The 21,418-nt window shown below is 41.2% G+C and overlaps 1 protein-coding gene across 4 annotated transcripts in view; it reads left to right on the forward strand.

Annotated features, from left to right (window-relative positions):
* The window catches only part of RAB3GAP2 (RAB3 GTPase activating non-catalytic protein subunit 2), a 106,274-nt gene that overhangs the window by 31,614 nt on the left and 53,242 nt on the right, over positions 1 to 21,418 (forward strand). For 2 of the 4 annotated variants that reach the window (XM_064276896.1, XM_064276894.1), the window contains exons 3-8: positions 12,443 to 12,578; positions 13,455 to 13,536; positions 15,650 to 15,697; positions 15,778 to 15,853; positions 16,165 to 16,266; positions 19,069 to 19,168. In XM_064276896.1, the coding sequence (XP_064132966.1) occupies positions 12,443 to 12,578; positions 13,455 to 13,536; positions 15,650 to 15,697; positions 15,778 to 15,853; positions 16,165 to 16,266; positions 19,069 to 19,168 (544 nt within the window). The remainder of the gene's footprint in view (positions 1 to 12,442; positions 12,579 to 13,454; positions 13,537 to 15,649; positions 15,698 to 15,777; positions 15,854 to 16,164; positions 16,267 to 19,068; positions 19,169 to 21,418) is intronic. The other 2 variants (XM_064276895.1, XM_023538701.2) reach the window with 1 other exon arrangement.

Below are 21,418 nucleotides of genomic sequence, written 5' to 3' on the forward strand. Positions count from 1 at the left end.
ACACACACACATAAATCTACACCCATGGCTTCTTTTGAAAAATTGTTATCTGACAGTGTTACGTCCACATTTTGACATGGCAGTAAAAGGCTCGAGAAAAGTCACAACTCTCTCCTATAGTCAGGACCTGTATACTCACCTGCCACAGCCCACCCCCTGCCTTATTGCTCCCTAACACCAAGCCTCTTTCAGTTGCTTTTATCATTGTCTGTGCACCGTTGCGTATTTTGCAGGAATAAAATCTTTCTCTATACCTGTTGTCTTACTTACGTAGTGTTGCATAACCAACATACCACAAGTGGGTAGCTTTAACAGTTAATTTTTCACAGTTGAGGAGGCTAACAGTCCAGACTCAGGCCACTGGCTCTAGGGGAAGCTTTCTCTGGGTGAGGGTCTTTGTTCCCTGGTTCCTTGGTGATCCGCCTGTGGTGTGGCGTCTCGCTTCCCCCATCTCTGCTTGCTTGTTTAATCTCTTTTATATCTCAGGAGAGATTGGCTTAAGACAAACCCTACACTAATACTGTCTTATTAACATGACAAAAAAAAATTTCCCAAATGGGAATATAAGCACAGGTACAGGGGTTAGGGTTTACAAGAACACGTATTTTGGGGGAACACAGGTCAAACCATAGCACCCATATGTCCATCATATATTGGAAAACAGAAGACTATGGGACTTAAGGAGGCTGCTTACTCAAGTATTTTACAGTATTGTTGACCCCTAGTATGTTATCAAACTTTAATCTTTGCCAGTTTAATGGGTGTGAAACACCATTTCAGTGTTTTCATTTGTATTTTTTAAATTATGAATGATGTTGATCATCTTTCCATAAGTTTGTTCACTTATAAATCTTTGTGGAGAATGGGTAGTATTCTAAACCCTAATAACAATTTAATAGTGACAGCACTTGGTTTAGTTATTAGGTCTGTTCTGATTTATACTGGATGTTACTTGTTTCTTGGTTGTTTATCTCGTTTATTCAACTAGATACTAAAGTTTTTGAGCAGGAATTGTTTGATGCTCTCTTGTACCCCAGGTTGCCTAGGGGAGCAGTAGATTTAATAGTATTAAACAATTGTACAGGGGAAAATATTTGATTTTTAGGTTTGGGGTTCCATTGTAATTATTTGTGAAATGTCTTTTTTATGAGTAATAAATTTGCTTTTTAAAAATGACACAAGCTTATTACAGAAAAATAGAGAATAAACTAACATGGCAGCTTCCTGTCATCTAGGAATAATCATTAACTTTAGGGGCTTCTCAAATGCCAACCTCTTTCCAAGGCTGTATGCAGGTGGAAGATTGAATGGGTGGATGCACAGGCACCCAGAAAATTTTATAAAAATGGAATCACTCTACCCATGCAATTTAAAAATAAATAATAATAGCGTTAGTCCTGCTTGAAATGACAGTTGAAGTAAAACTGGAAGAGTTACTGAATTAGAGTTAACTTCGTCTAAAGTTGGGGAAAAAAGTTACTTTAAAAATTGAGGTCAAAGTTTGTAGTGTTTTGTGAAATTTTTTTCTTTAGGTTGTTTTGTAATCAAATCTGTGATCAAATTTAGAATGAGTTCTTGCCTTGCTTCATTTTCGTTTCAAAAAGAATTGTAGACTCTGATGTGGAAAATGGCCCAGACCAGTACTGGCTGTACGATAGCTAGAGCCCTGGGGTTCTGCAGAGATACAGAATAGATTGCCTCATTTCTGCTTTTATCTGTTTTATGTATTAAATTTTGTACACAATTCTATTTGAACATGAAAAATTCTGCTACCTAAAAAACAAGTTTGGAAAACCTCACACATCACGAGTGTTAATAGCAGACCGGAAGAAAAGGAGAAACCTACTTATATAGCATTGTTTACTTTCTGTTTATTTCTCAGAATTGCTGAGGTACTTACATCTCTTGCTTTGGAAGTATAGATTCCTAATTTATCTCTGTGACTTAGATGGTAAATTACTTACGAAGAATAACAGCTAGTGTCCTGCCATCCTCTTAAATTTTACTGTCATCACTATAATGCGTAAATATCTGTGAAGTTAGCACAATCACAGTGACTTATTGTGCTAAATGATGGACTTATTGTACTAAAGTCCAAAGCTTGAAAAAGCTGTGTTGGACTAGTTTAATGGCTATCTAATCGCTACAGTAGCTGATACACAAAAAACATTTGCCACTGTACAGTGATAATTTACCTGCCCATGTAGTGGCCAGCGGCGCCCTGGTGGCATGGTGGTTAAGAGCTCAGCTCCTAACCAAGAGGTCGGCAGTTCGAATCTACCAGCTGCTCCTTGGAAACCCTATGGGGCAGTTCTACTCTATCTCATAGGGTCGCTGTGAGTCAGAATCAACTCGATGGCAATGGGTTTGGTTTGGGTTTTTTAATACTGGCCAGCTGGTGGCACAGTGGTTAAGAGCTACAGCTGCTAACGAAAAGGTTGGCAGTTCAAATCCACCACCTGGTCCTTGGAAACCCTTCAAGGGCAGCTCTACTTTGTCCTATAGGGTGGCTGTGAGTTGGAATCCACTCAACGGCAACAGGTGTGGTTTTTGTAGTGGCCAGCTGTAACTGAAAGTCTGGCTAAATTACTGCAATTTCACCATCGCTGCATTATGAAAGAATAATCACTTGACAGATTTAATGAGCTTAAAATCAAAAGAAAGAAAAATTTTAAAATGAGTCGGAATCGACTTGACGGCACTGGGTGGTGGATATTATAGTCCTAGTTGTTAAGAAAAGAGTCTTTTCCATAATTCACATTAGTGGCTTCCGTCTTTGTACAGATGAAGAGAACTGTTTGCTGGTCTAAATTAAAAGAAAAACCCTTGATGGTTAAAAACCAAACCCAGTGCCGTCGAGTTGATTCCGACTCATAACAACCCCATAGGACAGAGTAGAACTGCCCCGTAGAGTTTCCAAGGAGCGCCTGGCGGATTCGAACTGCTGACCTCGTGGTTAGCAGCCATAGTACTTAACCACTACGCCACCAGGGTTTCCCTTGATGGTTAAGTCACAGTAAAATACAATATATAGATCCTCCCACCAAACGGGTTATGTTTTATAGCTAATGGATGCATTTGTTGTTAACTTCAGTACATTGGATGTTAACTTTAGTAACTAGATGCTAGTTTTTGTGGAAAAGCCTTCGGCTGCTAACCGAGAGGTTGGTGGTTCAAACCCACCAGCCGATCTGCAGGAGAAAGACGTGGCAGTCTGCTTCCCTGAAGATTACAGCCTTGGAAACCTCATGGGGCAGTTCTACTCTGTCCTGTAGGGTTGCTGTGAGTCAGAATCGACTAGATGGCAGTGGGTTTTCAGTAACTAGGTGCTTGTTTGTGTAGAAAACCAAAGTAATCCCTGGTGTAGTACCTGTGAGCAATGAGGTGCTTTTTAAAATTTTTTAAATTTATGCCTCACTTAGGAAATTAACAGCCTGTCAAATGATGGTGTCGTTTTAGGATCAATAGTTTCAAGACAGCAGTGTTATCGACTCTGACCCCCATTATTGTGGGGGAAGCTTTTAAAAAAAACCTGATCGTAGGCAGATGCCCTTACAATAGAGAAGAAAATGCTGTGATGAGCTTACGTTTTTGTCAGCCACAGAGTGAGCGTTTGCTGATGTGTGCCACCTGTTCAGTGTCATGGAGCGTCCCATTAGGTCTGAGAGCCCTGTTTTCTGCCTAAGCTTCTTGATGACGTGGAAATCCTGTGTTTTTTTTTTTTTTTTTTAATTGTGCTTTAGGTGAAAGTTTACAGTGCAAATTAGCTTCTCATTCAAAAATTTATACACAAATTCTTTTATGACATTGGTTGCAATCCCCGCAGTGTGTCAGCACTGTCCTCCTTTCCCTTTCCACACTGGGTTCTTCTGGTCCATCATCAGTCCAGTTTCCCTGTACCTTCCTGCCTTCTTGTCTTTGCTTTGGGGCAGGTGTTGTCCATTAGGCCTCCTATACTTGATTGAACTAAGAAGCATGTTCTCAGGTGTGTTATTGCGTGTTTTAGAGGCCTGCCTAATCTTTAGCTGAAAGGTGGACCTCAGGAGTGGCTTCAGTTCTGAGTTAGCAGGGTGTCCAGGGGCCATAGTTTCTGGGGCCTCTCCAGTCTCTGTCAGACCAGTAAATCTGATGGTTTTTTGTGAATTTGAATTTTCTTCTACATTTTTCTCTCACTCTGTCTAGGACCCTGTATTGTGATCCCTGTCAGAGCAGTCGGCCTGGCTTTGTTGTAAATCATGTTTTGCTGTAAAACCTAATACTAGTTCATTGTGATCCAGCCTGGGGAGGGCATTCCTTGTCTCTGCTTCACCAGTATATTCACCTCGTTACTTTCACTTAGACCCGAGAGTCCCAGGAAAGATCTGACACAGGAGTGACTTTAGAAAGACCCACCCACTGCCATGGAGTCGATTCCGACTCATAGCGGCCCTACAGACAGGCTTTATTCTTGGTTTCTGTCTCAGCTGTGAATCTTCAGCTGCTCCCCTGTCCTGCAGAACGAAGCTGCACCCTTATGGGTCTCTGTTCTTCTGCCAGCCCAGGCCCACATTAGGACCCTCAGCTTCCTGCTCCGCCCTTACCCTCCATTGCCTAGGTCAGCAGTTCCGGCCACGGGCAGTTTCACTTCCCGGCAGTCTGGGTTTAGAGACGTTTTTGGTTGTCACGCTTGACATCTATAATACACAGGACAACCCTCACAACGAAGAATCACCTGATCCAAACTGGCCATAGTGCTGAGGGTGAGCAAGCCTGGCCTGTCTTAACTTGTGGGAATCTCAACTTACTGTGTCCTGACTAGCACTTCTAAAATAATGAAATAAAATAGAATTTAAAACTTTAGAATGTATCCCAGATTATAATGGTAGGTATTATTTGGGTGGCAACTTTTATCTCTGGGCGGCGTGTGTGAGGGGGAGAGGGCAGAGAGACTGAAATCAATTGGGATGTAAAATCTTTATTATTATCTGTTGAGGTTTTTTTTTTTAAAAACAAAAAAAGTTAAAAAATATGGAGACTTGACCAGACTTACTGGACTGGTTGAGATTAGAGGCCTCTGTAAGATGGTCACCCTGAGATGCCCCATAAACCTGGAACCAAAACTACCCCCTGAGGTTGCCTTTTAGCCAAATAACTGATCGGCTCATAAAATGCAGAATATTACCTGTGAGTACTGCATACCTTTAAAAAATCACTTACACGAGGCCAAATGGTCAACAATTACTCAAAAGCAAAGATGAGAGGGTAAGGGGACAGGGAAACCAGATTATTGGAAGTGAAACATGCAGAATGGAATTAATGACAACATTGACACATTGTGAAAAATGTAACCAATGCCACTGAATAATTTGTGTAATAGTTGTTAAACGGGAACCTAATTTGCTGTGTAAACTTTCCCCAGAGACAAAATATTTAAGAGAAAAAAAATACATATATGGACACTTGAAAGAGAGAACAGGTCTGGCAAGGCAGCGTCACTGGTCGGAAACCCTCTCAGTAGCTCCCCGCGTCCTCCCCACATCCATAGCCTAGAGGATTAGAGCTCATCACCTGTCCCCTCAGCACTGTCACCTTTTACCTTTCCCCTCTTGGACTTGGCTTTGACAGCAGCTCCTTGCTTGGACTCCCTTGTCTCTGTGCCTCTGAATATGTTGAATTCCAGATTCCCTAGAGAAATAGGACACAGGGGACTAGCCTGGGAGTGTTTCTTCTGCTGGAAATGTCCACCCCACTTCCTCTCTCCTGCCTGCCTTAAGCTACCCATATTGCTGACTAATTCTCCACATCGTAGGCTTCAGTTTAGGAGTTAATTCCAGTAGGAAGATCCTTGTGACCCCCCTGCTCCCCAGCCCCAGTGTGGTCCTGCTGACCCACTGCTCCCAGGACAGATGACCTGTCTTCTCCAGAGGGCATAAGAGCATCATGTATTTTTCCTTCTCTGTCTGTCCGAATGCAGTGCTGTCACCCAGCAGGTGTACAGCTTTCCTGGAACGTAGCCATGGGAGTGTGGTAAAGGAGAGATAAAATGACACACCATTGAGTATCTAGTTGTGCTTGTCGATTCTGACTCACAGGCCATTTTCTTATACTTCTTCTTATTTGTTCAGTCCCTGATTCTGGAGGGGAGGAGCCAGAGTGCTGAGTAAACTGTCCAGGGACCATGTGAACCTATGCTACTTTAAATTTATCATCTGTGGCATTAGTCTTTTTGACAATCTACCCATTCTTTCCAGGCCTTGGTTTCCTTTTCTGAAATATGACTGCTTCGGATCAAATGATCTCCATGGCTCCTTCCATTTATTTATAAGATTGTATGATCCCGTCAGCTGACTGAGAGGGATTATGACAGATGTGTGAGGGGGAGATTGTTGACAAAGACCAGCAGTTCTAGGGTCTTTGGTCACGTTGCCTTGTTCTTAACACTACAATTTCTTATTGATTTAACTTAAAAAAAAATTGTTTCTTACTCAGTTAAATCAGTGGTTTTGAACTGGGGGCAGTTTTGCTTCGGGGGGTACATTTGGCAAGGTCTGGAGATGTTTTGTTACAACTGGGACCGGTGCGACTGATATCTGTTGGGTCAAGGGCAGGAATGTTGCTGCATGTCCTACAGTGCACAGGACAGTCCCCAACAGCAGAATTACCTGGCCCAGAATGTCCCTAGTACCATGATTGAGAAACCCTGAGCTGTATCATTAAACCCCCAAAAAGGTTTTAGTACCTTCAAAGCAGAGAGTTCCTCCAGTGTTTCTTAGCATTTCTCTTAGTATTTATGACCTTTTTAATTTGGAAGTAGTCTGTATATGGCAGTTAATTATTCAGTCTTTAATTATGTTGAAAAGAAGGGCCATTTGATGACTCTTTAAAAAGACTGCTGTTGTTAGGTGCTGTGGGGTCGGTTCTGACTTATAGCAACTTTGTGTACAACAGAATGAAACACTGCCCAGTCCTGCACCATCCTCAGAGACTGTTTAAACAATAATATTAAATACGTAACCCTCCTTTTCAAACAAGGCCATTGCAGTCAGCTGTGTGGCTGTATTGGATTAGACCAGATCGCACATGCTCCATGTCACTTTAAAAAAAAAATTTTTTTTTTTTTTTTTAATCAGCAAAAGGTGCTAGTCTTCTAGTCTGGAAGAAGAACTTCTCTTTACCTCCTTAATTCTGGCTTTGCAGCAGCAGGCGTTATACTTGGTTGCCCAGGTCACAACAGCAGTGAGAGTGGCAGGGCAGGTGAGATTCCAGGTGCCGTGGCAGATCTGCTCTGGGGACCAGCTTCTCCGGCAACGCAGCGTGGAGCAGCACAGAGGAAGGTGATGCCTGGGTTCCTGTCCCTGCTGCATCCGTGTAACCTGGTGGCAGCTGTGTTACCTTGATGAATCTTCCAGAATGGGCCTAGTGACAGACCTCCTTCATAGTGTGCTGTGAGCAGTGAGTAAGATACGTGTGTAAAGTGCTTAGCACAGTTCCTGGCACACAGCAAGTGTTTGGCAAAGGTTGCTGTCAGCATCACCCAAATCAGCCATGTCATCGGTGCCTCATTCCTCCTGAGACACATGACCAGACCCAACACCTTCCATCTGTGTGTGAGCGCTAGTTGGTGGGGCACAGTCCTCTGCTTGGGATGGTGCCTCATTCCTCCTGAGACAGATGACCAGACCCAACACCTGCCATCTGTGTGTGAGCGCTAGTTGGTGGGGCACAGTCCTCTGCTTGGGATGGTGCCTCATTCCTCCTGAGACAGATGACCAGACCTAACACCTGCCATCTGTGTGTGAGCACTAGTTGGTGGGGCACAGTCCTCTGCTTGGGATGGTGCCAAAGGATTTCTTTATCATGAGGAGAGATTGCCAGGTACTGTGTCCTGACTTCTGCATGTCAGATTGTTTGGTTACGAAGTAACAGAAATTATGGAACCATGTAGGACATGCACTTTTCATGCTTCTGTTCTTTGTTTGCCTTAGTAAACCAGGTGTTAATTTTGGATATCCTGATAGACCAAGCAATTTTATTTTCCTTTTTGAGTATTTATTGAAAGAAATTTGATTTATGTAATATTTCTTCCTCCACCCTTGCAAGGTGTTTCTGATTTTAAGCTTTCTTCGTAATATCCTGGTAAAATCTGTGGTGCTTGTGACAAGATAAGTAAGTTCATGAAGAAACAACAAGTTTATGGAAAAAACAGCAGGTTTTTACCTCTATACTTTTAAGGTTATTTGGTTTTGGTTATTGTCATTAGAGGATTTTTATCTTATCGGATCTGATATGTTCAATACTGTGTGCTAGTCACAAAGAATAGTCACTGGGGAATTACTTTTGACCAAGAGTTTGCAGTTGCATAGATAATACGGTAAAACCCAGTGCCGTCGAGTTGATTTCGACTCAAAGCAACCCTATAGGACAGAGTAGAACTGCCCCATAGAGTTTCCAAGGAGTGCCTGTTGGATTTGAACTGCCAACCCTTTGGTTAGCAGTTGTAGCACTTAACCACTACGCCACCAGGATTTCCACAGTGGAAATCCTGGTGGCACAGTGGTTGAAAGCTAGGCTGCTAACCAAAAGGTTGGTAGTTTGAATCCACCAAGCGCTCTTTGGAAACCCTGTCGGGCAGTTCTCCTGTGTCCTGTAGGGTTGCTGTGAGTCAGAACAGACTGGCCATGAGTCAGAATTGACGGGACATGAGTCAGAATCAACTGAACGGCAACTGGTTTTGTTTTTTTAGGTACACAGCTGCTCCCCCATGTGGTTGTGGACCAAAAGAGCTATCGAGCTTGGATTAAGAACACAACTCCGTTGCATTTTGTGCATTTTGCTTTAGATCTAGAATTTTACACAGTGCAGCAGGCCCTAATAATGAGATGGCAGGACATGACCTAAGTACATGATAGCACTTTCTAACCAGTTGCTATAACACAGAACTCCTACCTGTACGTGTCCAGCTTTACTGCGGCAACCTGAGAGCTTCTGCGTCAGGCCCCCTAGTCACAGGGAAAAATGGACAGATAGAGAGGGCACAGGAAAGAAAATGCGGTGAAGAGCAGAGATTTTGCTTTTCTCCTTCTTGTCCCGGTATTGTCAATAAATGAATCAAGAATGCTCATTCATATATAGTTTCTGTATCTGGTTTCATGTTACTAAAAATGTATATTTATGAAATGGCTGAGCAGGGTTAGGGATGTAAGTGATGATTGTGGAATTAAAAAAAACAAAGGCAAACCAAACCCGTTGCCGTCGAGTTGATTGCGACTCATAGCGACCCTATAGGACAGAGTAGAACTGCCGCATAGAGTTTCCAAGGAGCGTCTGGTGGGTTCAAACTGCTCATCTTTTGGTTAGTAGCTGTAGCTCTTAACCACTACGCCACTAGGGTTTTCAGTTGTGTAATAGTTTCTCTGAATTTGCTTCTGAACAAGAGACATCTGTTTATTTCCCGTGCTTTCATCTGGGTTAGTCCTTATGGGGGCAAACTCATATTTGCCTCTGGATTTTTTTTGGGGGGGGGGATGGTGAGGTGGAGGTGGGATGCTAGCAGACAGAGTTTGATGATACTTTGAGTTCTTGGCCCAGCTAAGAGGACTGTGATGCAGTGATGTTCTGTCCTTTATATATGTCTAAAACTTGTACCTACCATAGTTATATCGGCCAGGATTTTGAACTTTTAAATCTTACTGTTACCTAAGGAGAAACATTAGTAAGGATTGAATATACTAGCTTTGAATTGATTGCTCATTGTTACATAGTTTCATGTGCAAGAATCAATACTATGTTATTCACGCATCTGCATGAATAGAAACAAGGAGAAAGGGGGATGCTGTCATTAACTGGCACATGCTGTTAGTGGGCTGCACCACACGGGTTGAGGAGGAATACGAGGCATGGCTTTGCCAGCTAGGCTTCTAGCCTAAACCCAAATAAACATGAAGCAGAAAGGAGTGAAGACTTTTAATTGCAATACGTGTGAAAGGAGGTAGCAGTCAGAGTAGGATGGGTTTTCCAGAGAAACTGGAACTTCAGATAGAAAGAACTTAGAGGGACAGAAAGGGAGGGAGACATATCTTTAAAGGAGTGCTTAAAGAAATAGCTCAGGAATGCCCTGGATCACATGATGAAAATGGCCCTTTGCCTCTGTGGTCTGTCTTCCCAAAACCCATAACCTCAGTCTAAGCATGAGAAAAACATCCGACAGATTCCCGTGGAAGGGGATCCTGGGAATACCTGACCAGTGTGCCTTAAAACTGTCAAGGTCATCAAAAACAAGGAAAGTCTAAAACCCTGTTACAGCCAAGAGGGGCCTGAGGGGACATGAGCAGTAAATGTAATGTTTCCTGGATGGGATCCTGGAACAGAAAATGAGACTGGATAAAAATTTAAAAAATCTGAATATGGACATTAGTTAACAATAATATATCAGTATTGGTTCATTGATTGTAACAAATACTAATAGAAGGTGTTAATAACAGTGGAAACTAGGTTCAGAGTCTATGGTAGCTCTTTGTAGTAGCTTTTCAATTTTTTTTGGTAAATCTTAAACTTCTAAAAATATTTTTTCAAAAAAAGTCTGTGGAAGAAACTAGCACTTTCCCCCAAATTTCCTGATAGAGCAGGGTTTGGGTATATCTGGCAAACTTACCAGTGTAATTCCTTCTGACCCAGCAATTCCATTTATCCTATCAGCACACTCGCACACAAATTGGAAATATATATAAGGCTATTCGTGGTGTCATGGTTTGTAATAGCAAAAGACTGGAAACAACATAAATGTCCGTTTAGGGAACTGATTAAATAAATTATAATATAGCTGTGCAGTGGAATACTGTGCAGCCATTAAAAAGAATAGTGACGTTTCATGTGGAAAGATGTCTAAAGTATATTAAGAAAAAAAACACAGTAATGTATAAAAAAGGTATGTGTATATTATGTATATTATGTAAGAAAAGAAGGAAAAGGTAGATAAAAATTATGTACCTATCTATGCATTTTTTAATCTATGCATAAATATCTCTGGAAATACGCATGAGAACTGATTACATTGCTTGTTTCTACAGTGAGCTACTGGGTTGTTATAGACGTGTGAGAGATTTCAGTGAAAACTTTTTTATCCATAGGGTTTTACCTATATAATAAATTTTAATGTATAAAAAGAAAACACCTGAGGGAGCAGGAGAGCAGTGGAATGCAGACCCCAAATTCTCGTGAAAAGACCAGACTTAGTGGCCAGACTGGGACTAGAAGGATCCCGGAGGCTATGGCCCCCAGACCTTCTGTTAGCCCAGGACACAGGAATCATTCCCAAAGCCAACTTTTCAGGCAGGGATTAGACTGGAATATGGGATGGAGAATGATACTGGTGAAGAAAGAGCTTCTTGGATCAAGTAGACACATGAGATTATGTTGGCATCTCCTGTCTGGAGGGGAGATGAGAGGGCAGAGGGGGCCAGAAGCTGCCCAAATGGACACGAGGAGAGAGAGTGGAGAGAAGGACTGTGCTGTCACATTAGGGGGAGAGCAATTAGGAGTGTATTGCAAGGTGTATGTAAATTTTTATATGAGAGACTGACCTGATTTGTAAACTTTCACTTAGAGCACGATAAAAACTAATTTAAAAAAAGAAAAAGAAAACACCTTGCAGGTGAAATAAAAGGAAAGAAATGTCAACCATAACAATCATCAGATCAGTGGGATTAATTATGAAGCTAAAGTTCCTAATACTGAATTTTTGTGAAGTGACCCGTATGTGGTCATTCTTTTAATGTCTTGCTAGTTTCTACTTTAAATTTTTGCGTTAATGGTCCTAACTGAGCCTTGTTTGTAGTGGGGGTTTTTGTCTGGCTGGTTATCTTTGATTATGCATACTCCAGCATTAGGAAAGAATTGGGAAGCTTCCCACCCCTGCACCCCACCTGTAGTCCCTCCGGAAGGACAGGCTAAGTTGAAATGCCCGCAGTAATCTTTGCATTTAAGTGGTTTGGGCTGGGTTCTGTAGAGGAACGACATCAGTGACGCGTACATGTGTGTGGTATGTAAATCCGTGTAGATTTGTATATGGAGAGATTATCTCCAGGGAATGGGTCGTGCAGTTGTGGAGGCTGACAAGCCCCCAACCCCTGGGTCAGGCAACAGGCTGGCGGCTTTTCCTGACTCACGTGGTGGCAGGGGCCGACAAACCCAAAATCTGCAGGTCAGGCGGCAGGCTGCTGGCTCACGTCCCAAGAACCAGAGGTCAGAGGATGATGAGTTGGATGTAGGATTGAGAGAGGGCAAGCTTTGCCTGAACATCCATTTGTATCGGATGCAGGCCACACTCCCAAGGAAGCTCTCCTGACTGGCCGCACGCATCAGATTGTAGAATGGAGAATAGTTACGTAATATCTGCCAAACCTCTGAGAGTCATGGTCTAGCCAAGTGGACGTATAAACTTAACCATCACGATAAGTCATTTTAGTTTTACCCACAGGAGGAAGAAGGAACCACTTGCAAAACACAAAAAACTTCCTGGCTGCAAGATTGTGTTTTGTCCTTATCTCCAACCAATGATCTCATGGTGATAGCTCGAGAGCAAAAAGCGGTGTTTCTCGTGCGTAAGTGCCCTTTTATTTCCACTGGTCTTTATTTTAGCACGCATGGTAGACTAGAAGATGGATTTGGGAGAAAGGCACAGGTTATCTCTGTTATACGCATTATATGGCGGCAACATGCTGTACTTTATTTTACATATTGTACAGCCCTTTTTATTTTTATTTCTTTTTTTTATGTTTCTCCTTTTTCTTTCTTTGAATTCTTTTTGTTTTCTCTTTTTCTTTTTGGCTGCAACACCATAGCTATCACTGTTTGGCATTTCCGAGGCAGTACTGGGCATTGCCCAATTCTTGCAAGGGGCAGTCAGAGCTAACGAGGTCACTGACCCCTTCTTAGTAATGATGTGAGTGAGGTGATTTTCAGCTATACTTTGAAAACTCATGATGTTGTATGTCTCTATTTTGGACATAAGTTTTCAACTCCTAATTTTTGTTGAAGATCGATATTAAAGTTTGGGGATGAATATGATATGAAAAACTTCCCTAATCAAAAATGTAAGATGATATGTAACATGGCTATAGAATAGTCTTCTAAAACAAATTTACTCTCCAGTAGCACAAATCTAATGGAAATTTTTTCTGTTATTCGAGATTAAAAGTAGCCTTAAAATAGTTGGGGTAGTCCATGGAAATTATCCTACAAGAGCTGGGACAAGATTATGTGAGTTTAATTGGAGGAGACAGAGAAGGCAGAGTTTTCTAAAATTCTTACAAAAAAATTTAAAATGTTTTATATGCACCTATAAGAAAAACTCAAGTCAGTTAATGCAGATCTATTAAATTTGGTACTCATTATTCTAAAGGAAAAGACTGAAATTTATAAATTACTGCTTTAGTATATTATAGTTAAAGTAATTGAAATATCTTGATCTTTTTCAGCAAAATGGAAGCATAGTGATAAAGGAAAGGAAGAGATGCAGTTTGCTGTTGGTTGGAGCGGTTCTTTAAATGTTGAAGAAGGGTAGGTACCAACTAATTCTTTGTTTCTCTGGGCATTAAATGTGAAACTGATGACTGTAAGTGAATGTAGTAAGAAGTTTTCATAATTTAGTGTTTAGTACATCTCTATACTCATCCAGGTTTTAGAAATTGTTGTTGTTGTCAGGTGCTGGCAAGTTGGCTCCAGCTCACAGGGACCCCATGTGTGCAGAGCAGAACTGCTCTGTGAGGCTTTCAAGGCTGTGGCCTTTCAGAAGCAGATCACCAGGCCTTTCCTTTGAGATGGCCCTGGGAAGGCCCGAACCGCCGACCTTTTGGTTAGTGGCACCCAGGGGCTCCTAGGGATTGTAGAGTTTATATAGAAGCACGATCTAGGCAGGAAATTTTAATTGTATTCATTGTGTGATTACTTTAAAAAAATTCTGTTTGAAGAAGATTTAAAGCACACTTTGGAGAGAATCCCATAAAATCTTTTTCTCGCATTTAGTCCTTTCCTTCTCTTTTGCTAATTTTATTCAGCCAAAAAGTCAAGGGCAGTCGTTGTCTTCTCTGTTGTGCTAGCATTGGGCTTCTCCTTGAAGGGGATAGTGCTGTGTTAATTCTTAAAACTTATAAATGGTTCAGAAGTGCAAGATGGTTAATTCCAGTTTCCTGTGAACTCAGAGTTTCAAAATTTTGGTCCCTAATGTGGTTACATGATAGAGCAGCTAACCTAGAACTTTGAGCCAAAAATTGTTTTCAGTTAAATTTTTATGACTGAAAGCGCTCTGATCAGAATAAGATGAGCCTACAGACTTGGAAGAAGTACAGCCAGAATGCTCCTTAGAAGCGAGGATGGCGAGACTTCGTCTCCACATACTTTGGACATGTTATCAGGAGGGACCAGTCCCTGGAGAAGGGCATCATGCTTGGTAAAGCAGAGAGTCAGTGAAAGAGAGGAAGACCTCACTGAGATGGACTGACACAGTGGCTGCAACAGTGGGCTCAAGCACAGCAACAATTGTGAGGGTAGCGCAGTGTTTTGTTCCGTTGTACATAGGACCACTGTGAGTCAGAACTAGCTTGACAGCAACTAACAACAACAGACTTGGAATTCAGATAGAAGACAAGCAAGTGGAAGTACCTAGTACATGCCTGCACGTTGTAGATATCCAGTGAAATGTTTTTTACTATTATCAAAATATATTATTTCCCCTTAAGTCATTTTATCTAAACATTTCAAAGACATTTGATTTCTGCCAGAAATATAAAGCAGAACATAACAGCCTGTTTATTTTAAAAACAAACAAAAAGATAAATTAACTTTGTTCAGTGATCATCTAGTGGTATCTGGGGCAGGTGTGTGTATAGTTTCTTGATGATGGAGCTTGATAGCTTAAAGAAGTCAGTCTACATGTCAGGAAAAAATTTCTTTTAGGGAACATCAAACCTAGCATGCACTTAGAAATAGGCGATTAGGAGCAATTTCTGCAAAATATAGAGGAGACTAGCCAGCTGAAATACGGCAAGTCCCTAGAATAGAATAAAGTACCCGGCAGAAATGCAGTTTGCATATGATGTGATTGGCAGGCCCACCCTCTGCCTAGCTCCTGATCTGAAACAGGGTGAGGAAGAGATGTTGTTAGATGCCAACGAGCCAGTTCCGACTCATAGCAACCCTATAGGATAGAGTAGAACTGCCCCACGGGGTGTCCATGGAGCGGCTGGTGGATTCGAACTGTTGACCTTTTGATTAGCAGCCATAGCTCTTAACCACTGTGTCAGCAGGGCTCCAGTGAGGACAGGGAGGGGGTGTGACCTGACTGCCTGGTAAGTGTTGAGATTTTCTCAGTTCTTTGTATGATCCATTGTGCACTGCAAAGTTTTGTTTCCATTACTTTTTCCTTTTTGTGACAATACAGACAAGGTGAAAAATATTGTTTTTTATTAACCTCAAATGAATGTGACATTACATTTTGTGGGAATGAATTTTATGGACTCTAATAGTGGACTTTTACTGTGTTTTTACTTATGTACTGTATAAAACTGGTCCGCAAGGTCATCTTCTACTTTTTGCCCTTTAACATCAAATTACAGAGGAATAGAAGTAATTGGTAATTTCATTGAATAAGCGTATGCTTCCTTTTTGGTTTTAGGGAATGTGTAACCAGTGCTCTGTGTATTCCGCTGGCAAGCCAAAAGAGGTGAGGATAAACAAGAATGACCTGTTCTCTTAGCTTTGCCGTATGAGCCATTAAGGTCTGTGGCGTTTTGTTTGTAACAGGAGTTCCACTGGGCGACCTGATTGGACCTGCATTGTGGTGGGCTTTACTTCAGGTTACGTACGCTTCTACACGGAGGTGAGCTGAGTTTTCAGCAGTCAGGAAACAGCAGTTGGCTGTAATAACTGTTAACGCGTTCCCTGTTATACTGGGGTGTGACTTCTTATCTGCTGCTTGGAAGCGTGTAGTTGGTGCTTTATTAGGAGTATAGTTTAGGGAATAAAAGCGGTGGACGTTGTGGTAGACAATACAGAGAAACTCCGTTCTTCGGAAGAAAGTACTGGTATCTGTAGAAAACTGGAGGGGAAGTGACAATCTCTGTCTGGTCATAGCTGTTCAGGTGTATTAGCAAGTAACCAAGCAGGGCTCTTCTCTGTGCTTCCTCCTAGAGTGGTGTGCTCTTGCTTGCTCAGCTTTTGAACGAGGACCCCGTGCTACAGCTCAGATGCAGGACCTATGAGATCCCACGGCATCCCGGTGTGACTGAGCAGGTGCTGTAACAGAACGTCTTCAGACTAGCCGTGGTGTTAGGGTTTCTCTCCTCGCGACTGGGAGGGGCGGGAATGAAAGTCACCTTTGCTTTGTGGCACCATTATCTGTGCTGTTATATTCTAGAAACATAGCCTATGAATACTGAGAAAAGAATACCAGGCTTGCTTTTAGTTACTTAAGAAATAGTGTATGTTTCATTCTACAATAAAATAAAATACTTTAGTCAAGTGCCAAAAACAAGTCTCCCATTTTTAGAGCTAAATAGCAACATAAGGCAAAAATGTGGTATTGTATAACTTTTTCCTTTTTTCATTTGGATGTAGATGTCAGAATTACCAATAGTACGAGAAAAAGGTTCTCGTCTTATTTATTAGCAGTAGTACCAATACATTGCACTTACCTATTTCTCAGAAGAGGTTCTTAAATTTTTGTTAATAGTGTAAATTATTTTATAGTTATCAAAGATTTTGATTAAGAAAATAATGCTATTTCGTTTAATAATGGTATTTACCTAAGGCTCTGCAAAGGTACAGTTTCTCCTTCTTCCTGGAGTCTTTGTGATATCTTGGTTGCCTCAAACAGTCAAAAAATAATTGTAGAGCCAACTAAACTCGTGTGCGTTTACTTGAGTTGCAGTGACCGTAGTCAAAACGAGGTAGTAGAATTCCTTCTCTGTACTACCCTGCTTCCAAAAGATCTCAAGGAACTAAATGCCATTCACCAAGTGATATCTGAATTAAGCCGTGAACAATGGGTACATAATTTAATTAGACGATGAGAAAAGAGGGGAAAGAATGTTAGGCAACCAGGAGGAAAATGAGGGAAGGTTAAAATGTAGGGATTTGTTTGAAACATCAAAGAAACCAATGTTAGCAAGTAATGAGAAACTATTGAATAGGCAGAGTGGCCAAACTTTACATGAATTTGAAAGCCAGTATCAGATTTGATTCAGGGTACGAGAGAAGCTTTTAAAGATTTACTGAGAATCTTCAGGATGCGTTGGAGTTATGAGAGGCTAGAATCAGGGAGGCTAGTATTTTGGTCTTTGAAGTTGTCTGTGATGGATATGAAGTGTTGGGAACCAGGGCTAGACTTCCTGTAGAAGAAAGGACCAGTGCAAAGAACATTTTGAAGGAAGAATCGACAGGACATGATTATTGTCCAGAGGTGTAGAGTATTAAGAAGAGAAATGCAGGCAGTCCCTGGGTTGGGAATGAGAGCCGTTCCTATGTGTGTCTTTAAGAATTTGTGGGTAAGCCTGAACAGGTGCGTACAGTTCCTAGTTCGCCTTACTTTAGCGCAAGCCTCTGCGGTGATGTAAAAGCTGCATGTGCAGCAGGTGAAGCTGACTGTGATGGGGAGTTTGTTGCCAGTAGGGGCTGGTTCATCTGTTTCAAAGTGAGGGCAAACTTACGTACCATTAAAGGGCAAGTAGGAGTTGTCCCGAAGTCAGACATCCATAACTCGAGACTTACTGTGAGTCAGAGATGGCTCTGAGAGATGAGTTGGAAAAGGGGGCTGGCTTGGGGGTAAATAAAATTTGATTTTACACATGTTGAGTTGGAGGCAATGATTGGAAGTAAATTGAAAATACCAGTATTGTAAATATTCATTTACTACCTAGTATATACTTTGCCCAGTTGTAATCACTGAAGATTCATCGGTTTTAACAAAACAGACAAGGTCCCTGCTGTCATGGAGCTTACAGAGTGGGGGTGATGGAGGAGGGAAACCAACAATAAACAACTAGAGCTATCAGGATGATTTAAGTCTCTGATAGGTGCTGTGGAAGAAGTTATCATGGTGATGATACAGTAACATGACGAGAGAGTGGGGGTGCTGTTTGAGGTGGAGGCTCGGGATTGGCCTCTGAGTAACTGACATTTGAGCCGAGGCCTTCCTGATGAGAAGAACCAGGCAGGTGAAGACCTGGGAGAAGGTCCAGACCACGCAGAGGACTGAGGTGATGATGAGCTTCCTGTTCAGGGAGCAAGGGAAGAGAGACGGCAGATCTTCTTAGTTAGAAGTTAGGTCTTGCAGGCGTGGGTAAAGAGTTCAGGTTTTATTCCAGGTGCAGGAGAAAACCATCGGAGGGTTTTAATCAGGAGAGCAATTTGATCTGCGATGCCTCACAAAGATCACACTGGCTGTGTGGAGCATGGATTGTAGAGAGCAGAAATGGAAGCAGGAGACCAAACAAACTCAATGTCCATCAGTAAGAGCTGGCTAAGTGAATTTTGCTAGATCCAAAGGAACTCTACAACCATGACAAAAATGATTTGTTTATTGAAATACAAAAGTATCTTTGAGTAATAAAAATGCTATATATTGGTATATTCTTGAGAAATAAATTCTGTAAAATGCTGTGTGTTTCATGGGAAAATGTATGAATATTTGTGAGGATGTATATCGAGTCATGTCTGTGATTTCGGGTGAGTTTTTTCTTGACTTCTATATATTGTTTGTATCTCCACAATGAGTATGTTTCATTTTTATGAAATTTGTAAGTTTTTTTTGTTGTTGTTAACTCTCACCGTCTGCCCTGAAAGCATTATTCACCATGTATGAAAGCTCCTATTTGAGAACAACTCTAAGTCCTTGGCCGAAAGGTGTTCTGAAATTAATTTCCCACTTATTTTACTGTTCTTCTCTCTGGTATTTTTTTGTATTGGGTGATTGACAGTTTAGTCATAGAATTTTTTTATTTTGCATTATTCGTGGCATTCAGCTGTTATTAAAAAATAGGTATTCTGGTTTGGCAGTGATGAGTATCCTTATTTTCTTTTTTATTTCTTAAATAGAATGAAGAGTTGAGTATTTTATATCCAGCTGCCATTGTGACTATTGACGGATTCAGCCTTTTTCAATCTCTTCGTGCTTGTCGAAATCAGGTTGCAAAAGGTAATTTTTTGACAAGAAATATTTAACACCTGGTGTTTGTTTTATTTACTTTTTAGCCTATTTACAGAATTAAACATGTCTTCAAAATAAAAGGCTTTCTGAACTAGTTTAAGAAGGGGAAAAAACAAAATTAAAAAAAAAAAAAAAAACCCTGCCACGGTAGATAGGGGAGTGCAGCGCTGCGTAGTTGATCAGTAAGATAACGGCAAAGGCTGAAACTTCAGCACTCCTTACGTGTTGCTGGTAGAGAATGTGGCCAGCATAGGACAGCAGGTTTTACTCACTAACTCAGCAGTATGTCTTAGCCAGATAGGAGAGAGATTTGCATCTGTATTGAGAATCAGCTGTGCGTGAGGAATTCAGTTGCAGCTAGCTGACAAACCGTATTTGTCACTGGATCAGCAGCTACAGGGCCAGTGGAGTGAAAGCTTGTGGCTCTACATTGCTTCTGTTCTCACTGAGGGTGAGGACACACTGGGTGCAGGGGCATTTTCCCACAGCAGGCAGGGCACGACAGCGAGTCGACATCAGCAGCTTCTTGCTAACTGGGAATACGTCTGAACGGAGACAACTAGGAGGCACAAACTTAATGTTTATTAAATAGGCAATTATATTACTTCCAGACTGGAGGATGAAAAAAGTGCACAAATAATCAAGAGTTCTTAAATTTGCTACCCATCGGTTTCATTCTGATGCTATAATATGCTTGTGAGAAGACACTGTATTTCATCAAATCCAAGATGCATTGATTGTAAGATGCACCTTTATTTTTAGGTACCACTGAAGCAAAAATGCTGCCAGTGAAAGACACACCATCCATTTTAAGATCTCAATTATAGAGACGTTAAAATATGAAAAAGAAAGGGCTTACAATCGGTAAAAATATAGGACCAGCACTGACTTCCCCTTTTCTTCTGGGTTAGCGTTAGAGGGGCCTTAGTGGCCCTAAAAAAAATACTAATAATAATGACATTTAACTCTTATGTGGTTGAGACAACTCTCTGAAAACACAGATTAAGATCTGTTTGCTGATTCATAATTTTTTTTTATAAACCCAGAACTGAACCACAAGAAACAAAATAAGCAGTTTCTTCTAGGGAAAAGTGGAGCATCTTACATTGTGATAGACAGACGTTTTTTCACTGTCGTTTTTAGCAGGTTGGCCTGATGGTAAAATTCCGAAGTCACGCGCGTACAATTCTTTAATAGCACGCGCTTTTCTGTTAGGTCAGGATCTGTTTGAATTTTAATACCTATTTTTACTAATCTTTATGTTGAAAGAGTCTGGAAGTTTTCTGTAGGTAAGAATTCTAATAAACTAGAAATAGATAATTATATTACAGTCGATACTGTCAGCCATTTAATTTTGTACCACTTTTGATTTCTGTTTTTCTTATGTGTGAGACTGCTATGTGTGAGCCATTTTGTCTCCTAGGAAGTAAGAAACTGCGTCACCTTGTTGCCCTCTTGTTTTCAGCTGTTCTAAAGAGAACTCTGGGTACTTAGTCGCAGATCATTGTGACAGTGAATTCGGCATATTGGGAAATTCTTTTTTTCCTTGGCCTTCCTAGAAAACCTGCAGTGCTTAGAGGATTATCTTTTTCCGTTATTAAAGTATCTTTTCTTCACTTTCTAGAATAAACAGCTAAAATTCAGCTGCATTCTAATCTTTAGCATGGGAATGTGTACTGGTCAACTGGACTCTGTATGAACGCAGGTCAAGAGGTGTAACTCGTTTCCTTTTGTTACTGGGTGGGGCTAGTGATGTTAACTTAGCATTTATCTTCTCCTGGCAGTGCTGTTGCTGTAACAGCTCCCTGTCAAGTCTGGCCTCAGCTATCTAGATTAGAGGTCCTTGCTGTGTACGCTTGCCAGGTAAACCAGGCTTTGCGTAAGGCACTGGCTGCTGTTCCCAAGATTTTACCCACCGTCTTTCTCAAGGAAGAGAAATTGCTTAGTTGGCATCAATTGCAGTTGGAGTTCACCTCGATTTTTAGAAATAGTCTAGAATTTTTAATACATTTTTCTCTACTTGAGTATCCTAAAGTCTTTTGTGACAGCCAACTTAGTCTTCTCTTAATGTTTCTGTTTTATCTGCATTGTCTTGAAATGAGTAAATCTCACTTTCTGACTTGCCTGCATTATTGTGGCTCTTTATGATTAGCTGATTTTTTTAGAATACTAAACCAAGTTACTACATTTTTAATGATTTTATGTGAAACTCCATTTTATTTGTTATAGTTAAGTTTG

Source organism: Loxodonta africana, chromosome 25, assembly GCF_030014295.1.
Source record: "Loxodonta africana isolate mLoxAfr1 chromosome 25, mLoxAfr1.hap2, whole genome shotgun sequence".
Classification (NCBI taxonomy): domain Eukaryota; kingdom Metazoa; phylum Chordata; class Mammalia; order Proboscidea; family Elephantidae; genus Loxodonta; species Loxodonta africana.